The 22240-nt window shown below is 43.7% G+C and overlaps 1 protein-coding gene across 1 annotated transcript; it reads right to left on the reverse strand.

Moving 5' to 3' along the window:
- Positions 1-1916: 1916 nt before the first annotated feature.
- On the reverse strand, positions 1917-21926 carry LOC132765732 (deleted in malignant brain tumors 1 protein-like). The gene is made up of 8 exons (XM_067464741.1): positions 21632-21926; positions 20420-20719; positions 17458-17766; positions 13167-13466; positions 8838-9146; positions 7932-8231; positions 5436-5741; positions 1917-2026 (listed from the first exon to the last, which is right to left on the reverse strand). The coding sequence occupies exons 1-8, from the start codon at positions 21924-21926 to the stop codon at positions 1917-1919; spliced, it is 2229 nt and encodes a 742-aa protein (XP_067320842.1).
- Between the last annotated feature and the right edge of the window lie 314 nt (positions 21927-22240).

Genomic DNA, 22240 nt, shown 5'->3' on the forward strand with positions numbered 1-22240 from the left:
TTTGACATAGATGCGATTGTGACCTCACAACCTCAGAGGATGTTTGCCATAGATGCAGGCGAAACGTCAGGAGAGAATGCCTCTAGAACATGGCCGTATAGCCCGAAAAAACCTACAACAACCCAGTGATTCCGGCCATGAAAGCCTTTGACATAGATGCGATTGTGACCTCACAACCTCAGAGGATGCTTGCCATAGATGCAGGCGAAACGTCAGGAGAGAATGTCTCTAGAACATGGCCATATAGCCCAAAAAAACCTACAACAACCCAGTGATTCCGGCCATGAAAGCCTTTGACATAGATGCGATTGCTCACAACCTCAGAGGATGCTTGCCATAGATGCAGGCGAAACGTCAGGAGAGAATGCCTCTAGAACATGGCCGTATAGCCCGAAAAAACCTACAACAACCCAGTGATTCCGGCCATGAAAGCCTTTGACATAGATGCGATTGCTCACAACCTCAGAGGATGCTTGCCATAGATGCAGGCGAAACGTCAGGAGAGAATGCCTCTAGAACATGGCCGTATAGCCCGAAAAAACCTACAACAACCCAGTGATTCCGGCCATGAAAGCCTTTGACATAGATGCGATTGTGACCTCACAACCTCAGAGGATGCTTGCCATAGATGCAGGTGAAACGTCAGGAGAGAATGCTTCTAGAACATGGCCATATAGCTTGAAAAACCTACAACAACCCAACAAATACCATTTTTATTATTTTCAAAATTTCACCTAGACATAATTGTCCCCAGCCTCTCCCCAAATTTTATACACAGTTTTTCTCAGGCAAACTGCAAGAAGTTGCACCACGCTGCCCTTGATACTCTTCTTAACATTATTGCTTTCAAAGATTACTCCCCATGTGTAAAATCAAATCTCTCGGGCTTTGTCAAGAAAAGACCACTATCATCTTGATAATTGTAACAGGACAAGAACATTATATCTGCAGTGCCTCTCAGTGTTTTGAAAAACACCGACAAAGATAAGAGAAAAACATGTTTGTGTGAACTCTCTACATCTGTTGCTGCATATGGTGGGGTGAGCTAAAAAACAGCTGCGTCTGCATCCCCACCATAAGCGCCAACTGTATCCATATGTTTTATGTAATTATGATGTTATTGTTTATTGTTCGCGTTTTCGGTTGTGTCTTGGTTTTTCTTTACTGTAATTGTTTTGGGCTTGGCTTCATGTAAGCCGCTCCGAGTCCCCATCAAGGAGATGGTGGTGGGGTATAAATAAAGTTTATTATTATATTATTATTATGAAAGCAGCAAGGGTGGTGCTAGGCAAGTACAGTAGAAGAAAATCCACTCACTAGGAATTGTGGAAAGAAGTGACTTAATGCGGTCCCGATGCCGAGGAGAGGGGCGCCTCACCGGGAAGGTGTAAGTCAGTGGTTCTCAACCTTCCTAAAGCCACGACCCCTTAATACAGGTTCTCATGTTGTGGTGACCCCCAACCATAAAATTATTTTCGGTGCTACTTCATAACTGTTGTTTTGTTACTGTTGTGAATCATAATGTAAATATCTGATACGCAGGATGTATTTTCATTCACTGGACCAAATTTGGCATAAATGCATGATACACCCAAATTTGAATACTGGTGGGGTTGGGGGTGTGTGTGATTTTATCATTTGGGAGTTGTAGTTGCTGGGATTTATAGTTCACCTACAATCAACAGAATTGGGCCAAACTTCCCACACAGAACTCCCATGACCATCAGAAATATGTGTTTTCTGGTGGTCTTTGGCAACCCCTCTGACAACCCCTTTCGACCCCCCCCAGGGGTCCTGACCCCCACGTTGAGAAACACTGGTGTAAGTAAAGGATGGAGCAAGCTGCAAGTGTCTGGAACGCCCGGGGTATGAAAAAAGAGATAGAGCAGCACTATGCCCAGAAAAACATGCCTCTTTCACCCGTCTAGTCCGCCGTTGTGTCCTATCACCATACCTCCTTCTCTGCCTGTCAGATTTCGCTCCTGAGGACTGCAAATTTGGTGGCGCAGGCACGTATGTGCAAAATCTGAGAGGCAGAGAAGGAGATATGGAAATAGGAAAATTACCATATTGAAATTAAATCAGATGTTTTTAATTTTTTATTTGGTGCGCATTGGAAGTGGGGTAGTCTTATACGGCAAGTATATCCCAAACTCTATATTTTAACTCAATGGTTCTTAACCTTCCTAATGCCGCGACCCCTTAATACAGTTCCTCATGTTGTGGTGACCCCCAACCATAACCCTAACATTATGAATCACCATGTAAATAATGATCTTCAGGATGTATTTTCATTCACTGGAGCAAATTTGGCACAAGTATGCCCAAATTTTAATACTGGTGAGGTTGGAGGGGGGATTGTTTTTGTCATTTGGGAGTTGTAGTTGCTGGGATTTATAGTTAACATGTAAACAAAGAGCATTCTGAACCCCACCAATGATAGAATTGAGCCAAACTTCCCACACAGAACCCCCATGACCAACAGAAAATACTGTGTTTTCTGATGGTCTTTGGTGACCCCTCTGACACCCCTTTGCGACCCCCCCCCCAGGGGTCCCGACCCCCAGGTTGAGAAACACTGTTTTAACTGGAAAAGTTGGGGGTCGTCTTATACGCCCGGTCATCTTATACACCGGAAAATACGGTACTTTGAAAGATAAACATGTAAGATTTATTTATTTGATTTGCATTTCTGAAGGAGACTTCCCAAAATTCCTATGAAAGTGAATATGTAACAAACAAAACATTTGTCGATGTTTTAAAAGTAGCATATAGATACACAATGATATATCGTATTTATTTACTGTATATTGTTATACTGATAGATTACAATGGAGTCTTAACTGCACATGACATTCCTTCTGCCTCTGGCTCCACCGTACTGACAGACAGAGCTTGATCCCTGGAACTGGCCAGTGAGGAGGGCTGCTTAAGGCTGCTGCTCTCTCCTCCTTGTCTTCCTCTTTCTCCCGCATCCAGCCTCAGCCACAATCCCCACCAAGACAAGGAAGACCAAGGCAGCCACTCCCAGGCGAATGCTGCTTTCAAGGGAGAATTCAACAGCTGTAATAACTGCAATGACAACAAAGAAGGAAGGACAATTCAGGTGTTGGCTGCAACGTGAAATTATCATTAACTGATCCCAGTGTCCTTGATTCAAACACTACTCCCAACCAAAATACACTGATGGAATCAATTGCTGAAATGGAAATGATGTGCAAAGCTATGGAACATTATGACAGCTGTGTCTTTTAGCAGGGACCCCAGTTCCATATGTCCAATATTTTGCTCTCCTATTTAGGCGAGTGTTTCTCAACCTCCCTAATACAGTTCCCCTTAGCACAGTTCTTCATGTTGTGGTGACCCCCAACCATAACATTATTTTCGTTGCTACTTCATAACTGTCATTTTGCTACTGTTATGAATCATAATGTAAGTATCTGATATGCAGGATGTATTTTCATTCATGGACCAAATTTGGATCAACTACCCAACATGCCCAAATCTGAATACTGGTGGGGTTGGGGGAGATTGAGTTTGTCATTTGGGTGTTGTAGTTGCTGGGATTTATAGTTAACCTACAATCAAAGAACATTCTGAACTCCACCAATGATGGAATTGAACCAACCTTGGCACACAGAACTCCCATGACCAACAGAAAATACTGGAAGGGTTTGGTGGGCATTGACCTTGAGTTTTGGAGTTGTAGTTCATCTATATCCAGAGAACACTGAAACAATGATGGATCTAGAACAAATACTCAATATACCCAAATGTGAACACTGGTGGAGTTTGGGGGAAATAGACCTTGACATTTGGGAGTTGTAGTTGCTGGGATTTATAGTTCACCTACATTCAAAGAGCATTCTGAACCCCAACAATGATACAATTGGGCCAAACTTCCCACATAGAACCCCATAACCAACAGAACAAATAAAAATATTGTGTTTTCCGATGGTCTTTAACGACCCCTCTGACATCCCCCTCACGACCTCCCCAGGTTGAGAAACACTCATCTAGGCCCACACAGGGGCTTGGGAAATCATTTTTTCCTCCTATGGTCTTTCATTTGTTCTAGTATTGCAAGAAAGTAGACTGTGTACACTCACTTGGCTGCATAGTAATAACAGCTGGAAAGCTACGTCAGCAGCTTTGTTAAGAGATGCAGTCAGGAAACTGCCTCAAACGATGTACCAAGAAAATGAGTTCTGCTCTGCTTGAAGATCGAGAATATTGCACATTATGTACTCTATTAACAGCTTTAACAGGACCCCAGAAAGAGGTTGTTTTAATACTGGTAGATTTTGTTTATTTTTGTGGATTCCTCCTTTCTGTTGAAATTGTCCACATGCTTGTGGATTTCAATGGCTTCTCTATGTAATCTGTATTGTTTTAAAATGTTGTGAGCCGCTTTGGGTCCCATTTAGAGAGAAAAGCAGGATACAAATAAATATTTTATTATTAATATTATTATTATTGAAAACAAAGACTCTCATAGAATCAAAGAGTTGGAAGAGACCTCATGGGCCATCCAGTTCAACCCCATTCTGCCAAGAAGCAGGAATATTGCATTCAAATCACCCCTGACAGATGGCCATCCAGCCTCTGTTTAAAAGCTTCCAAAGAAGGAGCCTCCACCACACTCCGGGGCAGAGAGTTCCACTGCTGAACGTCTCTCACAGTCAGGAAGTTCTTCCTCATGTTCAGATGGAATCTCCTTTCTTGTAGTTTGAAGCCATTTTTCCGCGTCCTAGTCTCCAGGGAAGCAGAAAATAAGCTTGCTCCCTCCTCTCTGTGGCTTTCTTTCACATATTTATACATGGCTATCATATCTCCTCTCAGCCTTCTCTTCTTCAGGCTAAACATGCCCAGCTCCTTAAGCTGCTCCTCATAGGGCTTGTTCTCCAGACCCTTTATCATTTTAGTCGCCCTCCTCTGGACACATTCCAGCTTGTCAATATCTCTCTTGAATTGTGGTGCCCAGAATTGGACACAATATTCCAGATGTGGTCTAACCAAAGCGGAATAGAGGGGTAGCATTACTTCCCTAGAACTAGACACTATGCTCCTATTGATTCAGGCCAAAATCCCATTAGCTTTTTTTGCTGCCACATCACATTGTTGGCTCATGTTTAACTTGTTGTCCACGAGGACTCCAAGATCTTTTTCACACGTACTGCTCTCAAGCCAGGCATTGTCCCCCATTCTGTATCTTTGCATTTCATTTTTCCTGCCAAAGTGGAGTATCTTGCATTTGTCACTGTTGAACTTCATTTTGTTAGTTTTGGCCCATCTCTCTAATCTGTCAAGATCGTTTTGAATTCTGCTCCTGTCCTCTGGAATATTGGTTATCCCTCCCATCCTGATGATGCTGGTTTTGAGGAGAGATCAACCTGATGCAGGTATTAATAAGGCAAACTGGGAAAGGCATGTACCTGAACACTCCACGCTGGCATCCTGGCTGTGGCTGCAACTGTGCTCTCCCCAGCCTCCCTTCTGGCACTCCTCCAGGGATGCTTCTCCTCCTGTACAGTTGATGCTCCCCAGCCAGATGGGGCCCGATCCTTGGCCATAGTGTGCTCCACCTAATGCTGTGGATGCATTGCCACAGCCCAGCTGCCTGCAGACCACTTGGGCATCTAATAAATCCCAGCCAGCACCACAAATGGTCCCCCACGTGTCATTGTGAAAGACTTCAACCCTCCCAGAGCAGGTACTTGTGCCATTCATCAAACGGAGATCTTGAAGAGAAAAGAGATAAACGTAGTAAAAGATGAATGGTGATGATAAAGATCTGGGCCTAAATTCTGTTGTTAGCTTCGCCTTAATGAAATTATACACACTGAACCCATTGGTTTTTACCTATATCTTGATTTACCATTCAACTATTTATTTATTTAACGTATCAGGAGAGAACCAAGGGTACAGTTGTAATGCATTTTAAATCAACAAAAACACAATGTTTTAGACACGAGAGAAGCCTCCCTGTAGGATTGCAAGACATCCGGGCATCCCCTGGGCAACGTCTTCGTAGACTGCTGATTCTCAAACAGCAGAAGCGACCAGGACAAAAGGCAATGACATCTCTGGCCCATCCCCTGTTTGGATATCAGCCAGCATACCAACGACTTAAATCAAGAAATAGTTTCTACAGAGACATTTGCAGGAACACCTCAGCAAGCAAGAGTCCAAAAGTGGCAGGCTAAAACCTCAATCCATGCCTGATACCAAATGAGAGACTCCTGGGCACATAGAAGACTGGGCGACTTGGAAGGCACTGAACAGACTGCGCTCTGGCACCACAAGATGCAAAGCCAACCTTAAGAAATGGGACTACAAAGTGAAGTCCACAACATGCGAGTGTGCAGAAAAGCAAACCATAGACCACCTGTTAGAATGCGGCCTGAGCCCTGACACATGAACAATGGAGGACCTTCTTATAGCAATACCAAAGGCACTCCCAAGTGGCCAGCTTCAATAACTCCTTTCTCCCTCAATTTTACAGCTATTAGGGTGAAACTTTCTACAATGAGAAAACATATTCACCACCATTAACCCATAAAATTTCAGAACGTTTCACTTATCCACAGGATTTTAGGGAATTTTCAAAGTTTTTATAAACATTTTTTAAAAATTACAAGAGCTATCTCCATGAATTTTCTAAACAATAACACAAGGTAACGGAATCATTCCCCCAAAACTTTCAGAAATATTCATATATTTTAGAGATTTTTTAAAAAGTTTTGACAAAAACATTTTTTTAAAGTCACAACAGCTATCTCATTGAATGTCTCTCATATTAACCAAATTCCATTTAAGGATTTCTTTCCAGTTCACCACAGAGATTTACTTACTAGAAGTATCAGTCAGTTCTTGTATTTGCAGATTCAACAATTTATCAGAATTCTGGCCGGCTGTGGCTATGAAGGGATAAATCTCTCCCCTCTCCTGAATGGGGCTTTCTGTTGCTGAGGAATATTCTGAGAAATGTAGTTTAGGGCAGGACCTTTTGATTTATCTGCAATAGAACTTCTCACCTTCCCAAACTACATTTCCCAGAATTCTGTGCTTTCTCGATCTCCTTCCCAGCGAACTTTGCTTTCTCCTTGCTGCTTCCCTCTCCTCATGGTGAGATGCCATTAATTTAAAAAGTAAATAACGCCATTAATTTAAAAAGCCCTATGAGGAGCGGCTTAAGGAGCTGGGCATGTTTAGCCTGAAGAAGAGAAGGCTGAGAGGAGATATGATAGCCATGTATAAATATGTGAAAGGAAGCTACAGGGAGGAGGGAGCAAGCTTGTTTTCTGGAGACTAGGATGTGAAACAATGGCTTCAAACTACAAGAAAGGAGATTCCACCTGAACATGAGGAAGAATTTCCTGACTGTGAGAGCCGTTCAGCAGTGGAACTCTCTGCCCTGGAGTGTGGTGGAGACTCCTTTTTTGGAAGCTTTTAAACAGATGCTGGACGACCATCTGTCAGGGGTGATTTGAATGCAATATTCCTGCTTCTTGGCAGGGGGTTGGACTGGATGGCTCATGAGGTCTCTTCCAATTCTTTGATTCTATGATTCTAATGACAGCCTTTTTGGCTTTGCTTTGCTTGCTTGTGCTAAAAATGAAACTGACCTTGGGAGACTTCCAAGGTTTAAAAAATTCAAACTAAAACGTATTATTCTTAAGTTTTAGGCGCAGGTCATGCCCACATGTTGGATATCACATCATAAGTACAAATTTAACGAATTTGATCCAACTTGCGACGACTAACAAATTTTTTTCACAACTCTGGTGTTCAAAAGCAAACATCATATGTAGTCTTTCCTAGCACTGGGTTTTTTTACTGGAATTTCTTTAATTAATTTTAAACACTTCTGCTGTGAACTGTAAAAGTCCAAAGAGAATAATTGACAATTCTTATTTTTTATCAGTTACCTGAGCACACAACACCAGCATCTTCTTCGTGACTACAATCATGTTTTCTTTCAAATGGGCACTTCTGAAGGGCAACTTCTGTCCCCAAACATTGGGCTTCATCTATCCAGATGGCACCGTTTCCTTTTCCAAAGTGGGCTTCTCCTGGGGCTGAGAGAGCTCCTCCGCAGCTGAGTTCTCTGCACACGACTTGAGCATCACTCAGGTCCCACCGATCATCACACACCGACCCCCATTCCCCATCGAGGAACACTTCAACTCTCCCAGAGCAACGGTTTGTGCCATTCACCAGTCTGGTTCCTGTTGGGTTGGAGAGAACAAAAGGCGCTTTGATTGGTCTGCAGTCCAGTTCCATGGTTTCTCTTGTATACCTTCCCAGTTTAAGGACCATTCATCATGAGTGGCAAGCTGGCTTGTGAAATCAATGTAAAACTTTGCAACACATCTCTTCTTATCTCCCAGTGATACACATTTGTTGGTACTGATTTCTACTGTAGGACACTCTGCAACTCCATTCATAACCAAAAGACCGCATTCATTTGTAAACCACTCACTCCCTTTTGTGGAATTCTGTGAGTGGGACAAAAGACAACATTTTGAGTTTACAACTGACAGAGAGTGAAGAATATTCCTATTTGTTGACATCCAGTATCAAATAACAAAATGGAACCATGTTCACCTCCAAACTGAGTTCCTCTTGAGACTACAAAAACTTCTCTGCAGTTAAGATCCCTGGCATTTTTCAGTTCCAAACTGTCAGTGGACAAAATTTGCCTTGCCTGGTTGCTGAGCTATAATTTGGATATATGGTACTGGAAGATAAAGACTCCCCTTAACCACGATCGCTTTGAGGAAACATTAACCCCATGCAATCTTCGGTAAGTCATACCTGTGAAAGACATGTACCTGAACACTCCACGCTGGCATCCTGGCTGTGGTTGCAACTGTGCTCTCCCCAGCCTCCCTTCTGGCACTCCTCCAGAGATGCTTCTTCTCCTGTACAGTTGATGTTCTCCAGCCAGATGGGGCCCAATCCTTGGCCATGATGTGCTCCACCCAGTGCTTTGGAGGCCTTTCCACAGCTCAACTGGCTGCAGACCACTTGAGCATCTTGTAAATCCCAACTAGCATCACAAATGGTTCCCCATGTGTTATTGTGTAAGATTTCAACCCTCCCTGAGCAGAGACTTGCGCCGTTCATTAAACGGAGATCTTCTATAAAAAATAGAGTAAGAGATTAATGGTGATTACAAAGTCATAGGCAACAATTCTGTTGTTAGCCTTGGCTAGACTATATACACTAAATCTAAATGTGTTTTAGTAGGGAGTAGCTAACAGGAATGCTTACCATTGTAATGACATTGCATCCAACTGGAAAACTAGAAGAGTAAGACTTTCTTACTTACTTAGACGATCCCTCATTGTGCGAGTAAGATTGTCTTCCAAGTTCAGTGTCCTAGCGGTGGGTATGTAGGTGACTGTGGAGCCCAATTCTTGATCTGCATGTTGTCCCGCAGTGAGGGCATCGGTTTCCAGGTAGAAGGTGGTTCCGGGGTTGGCTTGGCTCACCTTCCTCTTGGCATGTTTCTCTCTTTCGCCCTCCATTCATGTGTCTTCATATTCTACCACATTGCTGGTCACAGCTGACCTCCACCTAGAGCCATGATGGCGAACCTATGACACGTGTATCAGCACTGACACGTGTAGCCATTTTTTATGACACGTGGCCACATGCAGCCCCATACGCAGAAGAATGGGGCTGCATCCCAAGAAGGACATTTCATCCTCAGCTCCTGCACCAACATTTTTCTATAATGCCGAGATATATGACATTATAGAAAAAAGCAGGTAGGTTAAATAATTAGTTTTTTGGTTTATTAAATACCGTTATATAATACAATAATATATTTTTGTTATATTGGTTTTTTTCTCGAAGTGACACCCGACCTGAGTTATGCTCAGTTTTTTGGCGAGTTTTGACACACCATGCTCAAAAATGTTGCCCATCACTGACCTAGAGGGCTCAAGGGCCAGGGCTTCCCAGTTCTCAGTGTCTATGCCACAGTTTTTAATGTTGGCTTTGAGCCCATCTTTAAATATCATTCAGTGGACCGCCCTTGATCAATGCTTGGGGGCTATCCCTTACTGGGATGATGCTCCACCACATTCTCAGCTACACAATCATGCAGATGCTCCGTCCCCACTTGTACACCACGCACAACAGGAACACACCTGGGAGAACGACGGGCTCTTGTCTTGGACGTATCTCAATGGATTGTCCTTGATTAATGCACCAGGGATGTTAAGGAGGAGCGGCTTAAGGAGGAGCAGCTTAAGGAGCTGGGCATGTTTAGCCTGAAGAAGAGAAGGCTGAGAGGAGATATGATAGCCATGTATAAATATGTGAGAGGAAGCCACAGGGAGGAGGGAGCAAGCTTGTTTTCTGCTGCCCTGGAGACTAGGACACAATGGAACAATAGCTTCAAACTACAAGAAAGGAGATTCCATCTGAACATTAGGAAGAACTTCCTGACTGTGAGAGCCGTTCAGCAGTGGAACTCTCTGCCCCGGAGTGTGGTGGAGGCTCCTTCTTTGGAAGCTTTTAAACGGAGGCTGGAGTCCTCGTGGACAACAAGTTAAACATGAGCCAACAATGTGATGTGGCAGCAAAAAAAGCTAATCGGATTTTGGCCTGCATCAATAGGAGCATAGTGTCTAGATCTAGGGAAGTCATGCTACCCCTCTATTCCGCTTTGGTTAGACCACACCTGGAATATTGTGTCCAATTCTGGGCACCACAATTCAAGAGAGATATTGACAAGCTGGAATGTGTCCAGAGGAGGGCAACTAAAATGATCAAGGGTCTGGAGAACAAGCCCCATGAGGAGCGGCTTAAGCAGCTGGGCATGTTTGCCCTGAAGAAGAGAAGGCTGAGAGGAGATATGATAGCCATGTATAATTATGTGAGAGGAAGCCACAGGGAGGAGGGAGCAAGCTTGTTTTCTGCTTCCCTGGAGACTAGGATGCAGAACAATGGCTTCTAACTACAAGAGAGGAGATTCCATCTGAACATGAGGAAGAACTTCCTGACTGTGAGAGCCGTTCAGTAGTGGAACTCTGCCCCGGAGTGTGGTGGAGGCTCCTTCTTTGGAAGCTTTTAAACAGAGGCTGGATGGCCATCTGTCAGGGGTGATTTGAATGCAATATTCCTGCTTCTTGGCAGGGGGTTGGACTGGATAGCCCATGAGGTCTCTTCCAACTCTTTGATTCTATGATCCTAGGAGGAGGAGGACAACACTTTACACCTTCACAATCCATTTCCAACAGGGACACTTTTCAGGGGACCTACACACTGCCTTGCACAAAGGGGGTCCTGTCAATCCTCAAAGGAAACAGGTCTTGGTAGTAGGTGACTCCCTCCTTAGCAAAATAGAAGCCATCATTTCCAAACCAGACAGCATGGCTTGAGAAACATGTTGCCTCCCAAGGGCAAAAATGTCACTCAGAGGATCACTAAGCTCCTCAAGCTCCATCATTCTCCTCCTCTCATGTTGATTCATGTAGGAACCAATGATACTGCTAGACATACCTTTAAATAGATCACAAATGATTTTTGACTTCTCGGAACAAACCTAAAACAGACTAATGTTCCTTGAACCACTTAAACTGGGCTGTACAGGCCAGTGGAGACTCCACCACACACATCAGAAGAGCTGCAAGACTGAGAAAAAGCCACAAGAGTAAAGACAAAGATCTATCCAGAGGAAAAGTGTTCTTGCCATATATCAAGGGAACCACTGACTGCATTCGGAAGCTGATGAGGAAACACAACCTACAAACTAGCTACAGGCCCACTAAGAAAATCCAACTAATGCTACATTCAGCAAAAGACAAGGGGGACCCTCTCACCTCTACCGTATACCATGCAGCTGTGGGCAAGTCTCCGTAGGGACCACCAAACGCAGCATTGCCCAAACACAAATCAAGGAACATGAAAGGCACTGCAGACTAAGTCAACCGGAGAAGTCAGCCATAGCAGAGCATCTGGTGAACTAACCTGGACACAGCATATTATTTGAGAACACAGAAATGCTGGACCACACCAACAACCACCACGTCAGGCTGCACAGAGAAGCCATTGAAATCCACAAGCACGTGGACACGTTCAAAAGAAAGGAAGAAACCATGAAAATGAACAAGATCTGGCTACTAGTATTTAAAAACCTCTAAAATTAAAACAGTAAACAAAGAACTAAATTCAAACACTGGGGAACTCAAGACAAGAAACAATCCTGGACAGCTAATCACCCCTCAACAAAGGATTCCGCCAGGCAGCAACAAGCTACACCTAAAAACTGTCAGGCCATCAAATGCTAATCAAGGAGGCCAATTGATACATTCACACCTAGCTTCAACAGAGAAGAGTTCTTTCTCCTATCCTGGACATTATTCTACAGATATATAAACCCAATTTTCCTAGTTTCCTACAGACCTCACAACCATCTGAGGTTGCCTGCCATAGATGCAGGTGAAACGTCAGGAGAGAATGCTTCTAGAACATGGCCATACAGCCCGAAAAACCTACATCAACCCAGCCATGAAAGCCTTCGACAATAGTATCGAAATTGGACCTTTATTTCATAGGCAGAGGTGTGGGAGAAAGACTGTAATTCAAGTAGCAATAAACCCCTTTCCCTTAGTTATAAAGATGTATTACAATAATCATAGAATCATAGAGTTGGAAGAGACTACATTTCCCAGAATTCTGTGCTTTCTCAGTCTCCTTCCCAGCTTTCTCCTTGCTGCTTCTCTCTCCTCGTGGCGAGAGGCCATTATTTTAAAGAATAATGGCAGCCTTTTTGGCTTTGCTTTGCTTGCTTGTGATGAAAATGACTTTAGGAGACTTCTGAGGTTAAAAAAATTGAAACTAAAAAGTACTGAGTAAGTTTCTATTCCTAAGTTTTTGGCGCAGGTCACATCCAAGTGCTGGATATCGTGTCATAAGTACAAATGTTACGAATTTGATCCGACTTACGACAACTAACGAAAAGTTTGCACAGCCCTAGTGTTCATAAAGCAAGCATCATACCTAGTCTTTCCTAGAACTAGAAATTTGTACTGCAATTTCTTTTTGAATATCCAGATTTTAAGATTGGTTAATTTCCAACCCTTCTGCTGTGAACTGTAAAAGCCCAAAGAGAATAAGCAGTATTTCTTATTTTTTTTATCAGTTACCTGAGCACACAACACCAGCATCTTCTTTATGATTACAATCATGATTTCTTTTAAGGGGACATTTCTGTAGGGCAACTTCTGTCCCCAAACACTGGGCTTCACCTATCCAGATGGCACCTTTTCCTTTTCCAAAGTGAGCTTTTCCTGGGGCTGAGAGAGCTCCTCCGCAGCCGAGTTCTCTGCACACGACACGAGCATCACTCAGGTCCCATCGATAATCACACACCGACCCCCATTCCCCATAGCGAAACACTTCAACTCTTCCAGAGCAATGGTTTGTTCCATTCACCAGTCTGGTTCCTGTTGAGTTGGAGAGAATGAAAGGTGCTTTCATTGGTCTGCAGTCCAGTTCCATGGTTTCTCTTGTATACTCTAAGACAGTGGCTCTCAAGCTGTGGGTCCCCAGATGTTTTGGCCTTCAACTCCCAGAAATCCTAACAGCTGGTAAACTGGCTGGGATTTCTGGGAGTTGTAGGCCAAAACACCTGGGGACCCACAGGTTGAGAACCACTGCTCTAAGATCTTCCGGGGAGGCACTCCTTTCGCTCCCACCACCATCACAAGTACGGTTGGTGGGGATGAGAGAGAGGGCCTTCTCGGTGGTGGCCCCCCACCTCTGGAACGCCCTTCCAAGGGAAATAAGACAGGACCCATCCCTCCCCTCCTTTCGTAAGATGAGATGGTAGATGGGAGAGAAAAAATGTATTTATAAGACCCCGTATTGCCTACTCCTGATATAGAATCCTAGAGCCGGAAGAAACCCTCCAAGGGCCGTCCAGTCCAACCCCCTGTCGTGCAAGAAGGCACAATCAAAGCACTCCTGATAGCCTCTGCTGAAAAGCCTCCAGAGAAGGAGACTCCACCACACTCCGAGGGCGGTTCTAAACACAGACTTTAATCCGGGTGCAATCAGAAGAAAGAGAGAAAGGGAAGGAAGAGAGGGAGGGAGGGAAGGAGGGAGGGAAGGAGGAGAGAAGGAAGGAAGGAAGGAAGGAAGGAAGGAAGGAAGGAAGGAAGGGAAAGTAGGAAGCAAGAAAGAAGAAAGAGAAGGAAGGCAGGAGGGAGGGAGGGAGGAAGGACAAAAGGGTAGGAGAGAAGGATGGAAGAAGAAAGAGAGGGAGGGAGAGAAGGAAGGAAGGGTAGGAGGAAGGAAGGGAAAGAAGGAAGCAAGAAAGAAGAAAGAGAAGGAAGGCAGGAGGGAGGGAGAGAGGGAGGGAGGAAGGACAAAAGGGTAGGAGAGAAGGATGGAAGAAGAAAGAGAGGGAGGGAGAGAAGGAAGGAAGGGTAGGAGGAAGGAAGGGAAAGAAGGAAGCAAGAAAGGAGAAAGAGGGAGAGAAAAAAGGCGGGAGGGAGGGAGGAAGGACAAAAGGGAAGGATGGAAGAAGAAAGAGATGGCAGGAAGGAAGGGTGGGAAGGAAGGAAGGAGGATGGAAGAGAAAGAAGAAAGGAAAAAAAGGAGAAAGAGGGAGAGAAGGAAGGAAGGAAGGAAGGAAGGAAGGAAGGAAGGAAGGAAGGAAGGAAGGAAGGACAAAAGGGTAGGAGGGAAGGATGGAAGAAGAAAGAGAGGGAGATAAACAAGGGTGGGAGGGAAGGAAGGAAGAAGGAAAGAGAAAAGGAAGGAAGGATAGGATGATGAGAGAGAGGAGGGCCCAAAGGGGCTGCATCTGGCCTGGGTATACCCATACCTGCTTTAGAGGATGTGGAAGGCATTTCCACCATATTTGGGGTAGGGGCCTCTGCAGTCTTTTTTTCTAACCTACACTCCATAGAGCAATGCCTTGCTCCAACCTCCACCAAGCACTGATTGATTCAATGAGTGTGGTAATATTACACATGGATCTAGAAAGGGATTTCCTAAGAAAGAAGGTCAGGGAGGGTGCATGCTGTGCCTACGTTACTTTGTTTCTCCTATGTCTTGCCACATAGGCCTCAATTGTCAAAAGGCACCAGCTCCCAACTGGGAAGCTAAGCAATACAGCCACTTATTGTCGAAGGCTTTCATGCCCGGAATCAGAGGTACCTCTGAGGATGCTTGCCATAGATGTAGGCGAAACTTCAGAAGAGAATGCCTCTAGACCAGTGGTTCTCAACCTGGGGGTCAGGACCCATGGAGGGGTCACGAGGGAATGTCAGAGGGGTCACTAATGACCACCATAAAACACAGTATTTTCTGTTGGTCATGGGGGCTCTATGTGGGAAGTTTGGCCCAATTCTGTCGGTGGGGTTCAGAATGCTCTTTGATTGTAGGTGAACTACAAATCCCAGCAACTACAACTCCCAAAATGTCAAGGACTATTTCCCCCAAATTCCACCAGTGTTCACATTTGGGCATGTTGAGTAATCGTGCCAAGTTTGGTCCAGATCCATCATCTTTTGAGTCCACAGTGCTCTCTGGATGTAGGCGAACTACAACTCCAAAACTCAAAGTCAATGGCCACTAAACCCTTCCAATATTTTCTGTTTGCCATGGGAGTTCTGTGTGCCAAGTTTGGTTCAATTCCATTGTTGGTAGAGTTCAGAATGCTCTTTGATAGCAGGTGAACTACAAATCCCAGCAACCACAACTCCCAAATGACAAAATCAACCCCGCCCCCACCACCACCACCACAAGCCCACCAGTATTCAAATTTGGGCGTATTGGGTATTTGTGCCAAATTTGGTTTAGTGAATACATCCTGCGTATGTATTTACATTACGATTGATAACAGTAGCAAAATGACAGTTACGAAGTAGGAAGGAAAATAATTTTAGGGTTGGGGGGTCATCACAACATGAGTAATTGTATTAAGGGGTCGCAGCATGAGGAAGGCTGAGAACCCCTGCTCTAGACCATGGCCATATAGCCCGAAAAAACCTACAACAACCTAATGCAGACACGTTTAATACTCAGACAGGAGACATGTAGTGAATATCTGTAGACTATATTTCAGAGGGAAGATCTGGCACTACCACCTCTGAATATTACTTGCCTATGTGTTCTGTCGCCGCTGGGCTTAAAATGAATTGCTGTTAAAACAGGACGTGCAACTTGAGCCCAACGGGAAGCCAGGGGGCCCAAAGAGAAGCTTTAGAGATTTCCCCCCCATAAACAGTCTTTAGAGGGCTTGAGCTTAAATACAACAAAGTCTTTATTGATGAACAATCAAACAGAAACTTCTTTTGTCTTCAAAGGTTAAACAAATGCTTCCAGACTTCAAGCAACTGGTGGCTTCTAACCGTTTCTTTGCTTTACTTTCCAAACTTCTCCCAGGCTAACTGTGAACCTAAACCTAACTGGTGTGGATCCACTACCGGGCTGAACTGTGTCTCAAAACCGAGTGGACCTACCAGTAGGCCTGTAGTCACTTAGCTGGAGTTCTTGATGTTTAAAGCTGTTATTCCCTCCGAAATTCCTCAGGGCTGTAAAGCTGTTTCCCTGGAACCTTTGGGAATCTTTAGATGCTCTTAAGACTGTTCTCCCCCGGGAAGTCTTAAGGGTTGAAGCCTTTGTACACGAGAAAGTCTGTACACATCCTGTACATTAGCTATTCTTGCAGAGACTAACTAAAAAATGGCTCCCTTCCCTTCTCTAAACCCAAAAAGGGGGGCGGGACTAGAGAACCTAATGATGATGAACAGGTGGCCTGCCCTATAACTGCAAACTTTAACAGGAAGTCACCCTTCTGCAAAATCCCAAGCCTTGGGCTGCAAAGAAACACTTGATACAAAGCAAATAAAGTGGGAGCTTCTGGTACAGCTGTACCTGCACACTATGAACCTCCATCCAGGCACCAAAAGTCAACAGGTGGCTTACAGGCGTGTGCATAGGCATGTGCACAGTAACATACATTATTCCTAGAGCTCATCAAAATCTATCCATGTATCCATCCATTTATCTATTTCATCAATCTAACAGTTTCTAGGAAAACTGTTTAGCACTTGCCCACACAAATAACACCAGCATCGTTTTTATGAGTGCAGTTGATGTTTCCTGAGTTTTCAAGTGACAGAGACTAAATAATATTCCTATTTGTTGACATTCATTATCAAATAACAAAATGGAACCATTTCCACCTCCAAGTGAGTTCCTTCTGAGACTACAAATACTTCTCTGCAGTTAAGGTCCCTGCACACAATTTGGGCATGGTTCAGTGCCAATCTGTCAGTGAACCAAGTATGCTATGTCTGGTTGCGGAGCCATAATTTGGACACATGGTAATGGAAGATAAAGAATCCCCTTAACCACGATCGCTTTGAGGAAACATTAACCCCATGCAATCTTCAGTAAGTCATACCTGTGAAAGACACGTACCTGAACACTCCACGCTGGCATCCTGGCTGTGGCGGCAACTGTGCTCTCCCCAGCCTCCCTTCTGGCACTCCTTCAAAGATGCTTCTTCTCCTGTACAGTTGATGTTCTCCAGCCAGATGGGGCCCGATCCTTGGCCATAGTGTGCTCTGCCCAAGGCTTTGGAGGCATTTCCACAGCCCAGCTCCCTGCAGATCACTTGGGCATCTTGTAAATCCCAGCTAGCATCACAAATGGTCCCCCATGCACCATTGTGTAAGACTTCAACCCTCCCTGAGCAGCGACTTGCGCCGTTCACTAAACGGAGATCTTCTATAAAAATAGAGTGAGAGATTAATGGTGATTACAAAGTCATGGGCAACAATTCTGTTGTTAGCCTTGGCTAGACTATATACACTAAATCTAGATATACTTCAGTTGGGAGTAACTAACAGGAATGCTTGCCAATGTAATGGCTTTGAATCCAACTGGTAAACTAGAAGAGTTTAGTATGATGATTACTGGGACCTCTGTACTAGAAAGGATAACTGGAATTGATGTCTGCATTGTAGCTTTAGTCCTAAGCATGTTGTGGGCATTTCCTTCGCTTTGGGCATGATCAAAAGCAGTTGTTTCATGGCACAAGCTATAGCAAGAACTCAGGCATGAAAGGAAATTGGGTGGAATGAATCTCTTTGTGACAACTTGATTAGTAGGCATGTGCATAATTTCAGATCATAATCCTACATTACACTGTTTAGCCGGTATTGCACCGCCTGACATCCGCCGGGAAGTAGCAACCAATAGTGAAAGGACCAAGGCAGTGACATCTCCAACTCATCCCCTGTTTGGGTATCAGCCAGCACGTCAACGACTTAAACAAAGAAATAGTTTAAGATCTCTACAGAGATCTTAAAAAACACCTCAGCAAGTGAGAGTCCGAAAGTGGCAGACTCAAACCCAGAACCTCAACCAAAGGCTGATACCAAATTAGAGACTCCCCCTAGGGCACACAGAAAAGTGGGCAATTTCAAAGGCGCTGAACAGACTGTGCTCTGGCACCACGAGATGCAGAGCCAACCTTAAGAAATGGGGCTACAAAGTGGAATCCACGACATGTGAATGTGGAGAAAAGCAAACCACTGACCACCTGCTGCAATGCAACCTGAGCCCTGCCACATGCACAATGGAGGACCTTCTTGCGGCAACACCAGAGGCACTCCAAGTGGCCAGATACTGGTCAAAGGACATTTAACCAACTACCAAGCTTGCAAACTTTGTGTTTTGTTTGTTTGTTAAAAATGCAACACAATTGTTTGGTTTGCTCCTGACACGATAAATAAATAAATCCTATATCAGATTAAATTTGTTAAATTCAAATTTTATTACTATTGAGTGTGATCACAAAACTGGCAATTGAAAAGACCAAATTGTAAATATGATCCAAAATTGTCGACCCGTCTATTCCAGGTAGGAACAGACCTATGCTCCCAACTGTAAGTGCATAATAGATTTCAATTGAAAGTGAAATGCACATGTAAGTCCTAAGGATATAGCAACCAATAAGTTTAAAATGCAGATTCTGATTTTAAAAATGCAAAATAAATTATCAGACATTAATAGTACAAATACACAAGAAAATACAAATGTGGTCCAGATTCTGCATGGCAAATACAACCTTTTTTTTTAGGAGAAAACGTAGTTTATTGACTGCTGGGTTTTTTTTTATTTTTTGTTTTTGTTTTTATTGTATAATACATAGAAACATACCATCTTTGAAATTAACATTCAAAATACCAGTATTTTCCCCAATCCCACCATCATCACAACCCCACCCCCACCCCACCCACCCAGGAACAGATAAGTACTTTTTCTGTGTTTATTACAATTGTTCAATCATGAAAATAATCTTATTTAACACCGTATATTTATCTTTCCCATTTATTCTGTAAATGAGACCCTTCCATTTTGCTTCCCATGTCCTTCTGCTTTGACCTGTCATATAGTAACTTTTCCTTTCGCTAATGTAATCTTGGATGGTAAATACAACTGGATTCTATGGCAGTGTAGACTCATATAATTCAGTTTAAGGTGATTTATCTGCTTTGATAATCTAGACTAATGGCAGTGTAGATCCAGCCAAAGCCATCAGCAGATGTCAGCCAACTGAACAGAGACATAAACAAAACAGTCATTAGCTAAATCATCTATTCTCTCACAGGAAAAAAATGTTATTGCCTTTGTTATTGAATGATCATTTGTTCTAAAGCTTTAGTTTTATGTAATGATTCCTAAACATGTTTTAGTCTTGGTGATAAATATTGTGGGAAACTGTCCCAATCTTGCGCAATAATGCTAAGGTTTGGGACTTTATTTCAAAGGCAGAGGTGTGGGAGAAATACTAGAATTCAAGTAGCAATAAACCCCTTTCTCTTAGTTATAAAAATGTATTACAATAATCATAGAATCATAGAGTTGGAAGAGACTACATTTCCCAGAATTCTGTGCTTTCTCAGTCTCCTTCCCAGCGAACTCTGTTTTCTCCTTGCTGCTTCTCTCTCCTCATGGCGAGAGACCATTAATTTAAAGAGCAATGGCAGCCTTTTTGGCTTTGCTTTGCTTGCTTACAAAGAAAATAAAATTGACTTTGGGAGGCTTCCGCGGTTAAAGAAATCGAAACTAAAAAATATTGGGTAAGTTTCAATTCTTAAGTTTTTGGCGCGGGTCATGTCCAAGTGTTGGATATCGTGTCATAAGTACAAATTTTACGAATTTGATCCGACTTACGACAACTAAGGAAAAGTTTGCACAGCCCTAGTGTTCATCAAGCAAGCATCATACCTAGTCTTTCCTAGCATTAGAGATTTGTACTGGAATTTCTTCTTTGAATATCCAGATTTAAAGATTGGTTAATTTCAAACAATTCTGCTGTGAACTGTAAAAGTCCTAAGAGATTAATCGACAATTCTTATTTTTTATCAGTTACCTGAGCACACAACACCAGCATCTTCTTTATGACTACAATAATGTTTTCTTTCAAATGGGCACTTCTGAAGGGCAACTTCTGTCCCCAAACATTGGGCTTCATCTATCCAGATGGCACCATTTCCTTTTCCAAAGTGGGCGTTTCCTGGGGCTGAGAGAGCTCCTCCACAGCCAAGTTCTCTGCACACGACTTGAGCATCACTCAGGTCCCACCGATCATCACACACCGACCCCCATTCCCCATCGAGGAACACTTCAACTCTCCCAGAGCAACGGTTTGTGCCATTCACCAGTCTGGTTCCTGTTGGGTTGGAGAGAACAAAAGGCGCTTTGATTGATCTGCAGTCCAGTTCCATGGTTTCTCTTTTATACCCTCCCAGTTTAAGAACCATTCATCATGAGTGGCAAGCTGGCTTGTGAAATCAATGACAAAGCAGCGCAAAACTTGCAACACAACTCCTCTTATCTCCCAATGATACACACTGCTTGGTACTAACTTCTACCGAGGGACGCTCTGAACCTCCATTCATAACCAAAAGACCACATATTCATTTGTAAACCTCTCACTCCAATTTCCACTACTGGAACAATTTCATCAGCGCTGCCTCCAAAAAATCCTGCAAATCTCTTGGGAAGACAGGCGGACAAATGTCAGCATGCTGGAAGACACAAAGGCCACTCGCATTGAAGTGATGCTCTTATGCAATCAACTCCGCTGGACTGGACATGTTGTCCAAACGCCCGATCATTCCCGTCCACAATAATTTCCCCACCGGATCATTGTTCAGATCCAATCTGTCAGTGGACAGAGTATGCTATGTCGGGTTGCTGAGTTATAATTCGGATACATGGTACTGGAAGATAAAGACTCTCCTTAGCCATGGTCACTTTGAGGAATCATAGAATCATAGAATCAAAGAGTTGGAAGAGACCTCATGGGCCATCCAGTCCAACCCCCTGCCAAGAAGCAGGAATATTGCATTCAAATCACCCCTGACAGATGGCCATCCAGCCTCTGTTTAAAAGCTTCCAAAGAAGGAGCCTCCACCACACTCCGGGGCAGAGAGTTCCACTGCTGAACAGCTCTCACAGTCAGGAAGTTCCTCCTCGTGTTCAGATGGAATCTCCTCTCTTGTAGTTTAAAACCATTGTTCCGCGTCCTACATGGACCCCATGCAAACTTCAGTAAACAATACCTGTGAAAGACACGTACCTGAACACTCCACGCTGGCATCCTGGCTGTGGTTGCAACTGTGCTCTCCCCAGCCTCCCTTCTGGCACTCCTTCAGGAACGCTTCGCCTCCTGTACAGTTGATATTCTCCAGCCAGATGGGGCCCAGTCCTTGGCCATAGTGTGCTCCACCCAAGGCTTTGGAGGCCTTTCCACAACCCAGCTGGCTGCAGACAACTTGGGCATCTTGTAATTCCCAGCTAGCATCACAAATGGTTCCCCATGCATCATTGTGTAAGACTTCAACCCTCCCTGAGCAGGGACTTGTGCCGTTCATTAAACGGAGATCTTATTTTTTAAAAAAAAAAACAGAGTAAAAGATTAGTGGTGAATTACAAAGTCATGGGCAACAATTCTGTTGTTATTCTTGATTAGACTATATGCACTAAATCTAAATATAATTCAGTTCGGAGTAACTGACAGGTATGCTTGCTATTGTAATGACTTTAGATTCAACTGGTAAACTAGAAGAGTTTAGTATGATGATTACTGGGTTCTCTGTACTAGAAAGAATCTGTGGAATAGAAGTAGAAAGAGAGACCCTGTTGGGTTCTTGTCACAACTCCTCTTTGCATCTTTCTTTGCTGGCAT

Source organism: Anolis sagrei, chromosome 2 (assembly GCF_037176765.1).
Source record: "Anolis sagrei isolate rAnoSag1 chromosome 2, rAnoSag1.mat, whole genome shotgun sequence".
Lineage (NCBI taxonomy): Eukaryota > Metazoa > Chordata > Lepidosauria > Squamata > Dactyloidae > Anolis > Anolis sagrei.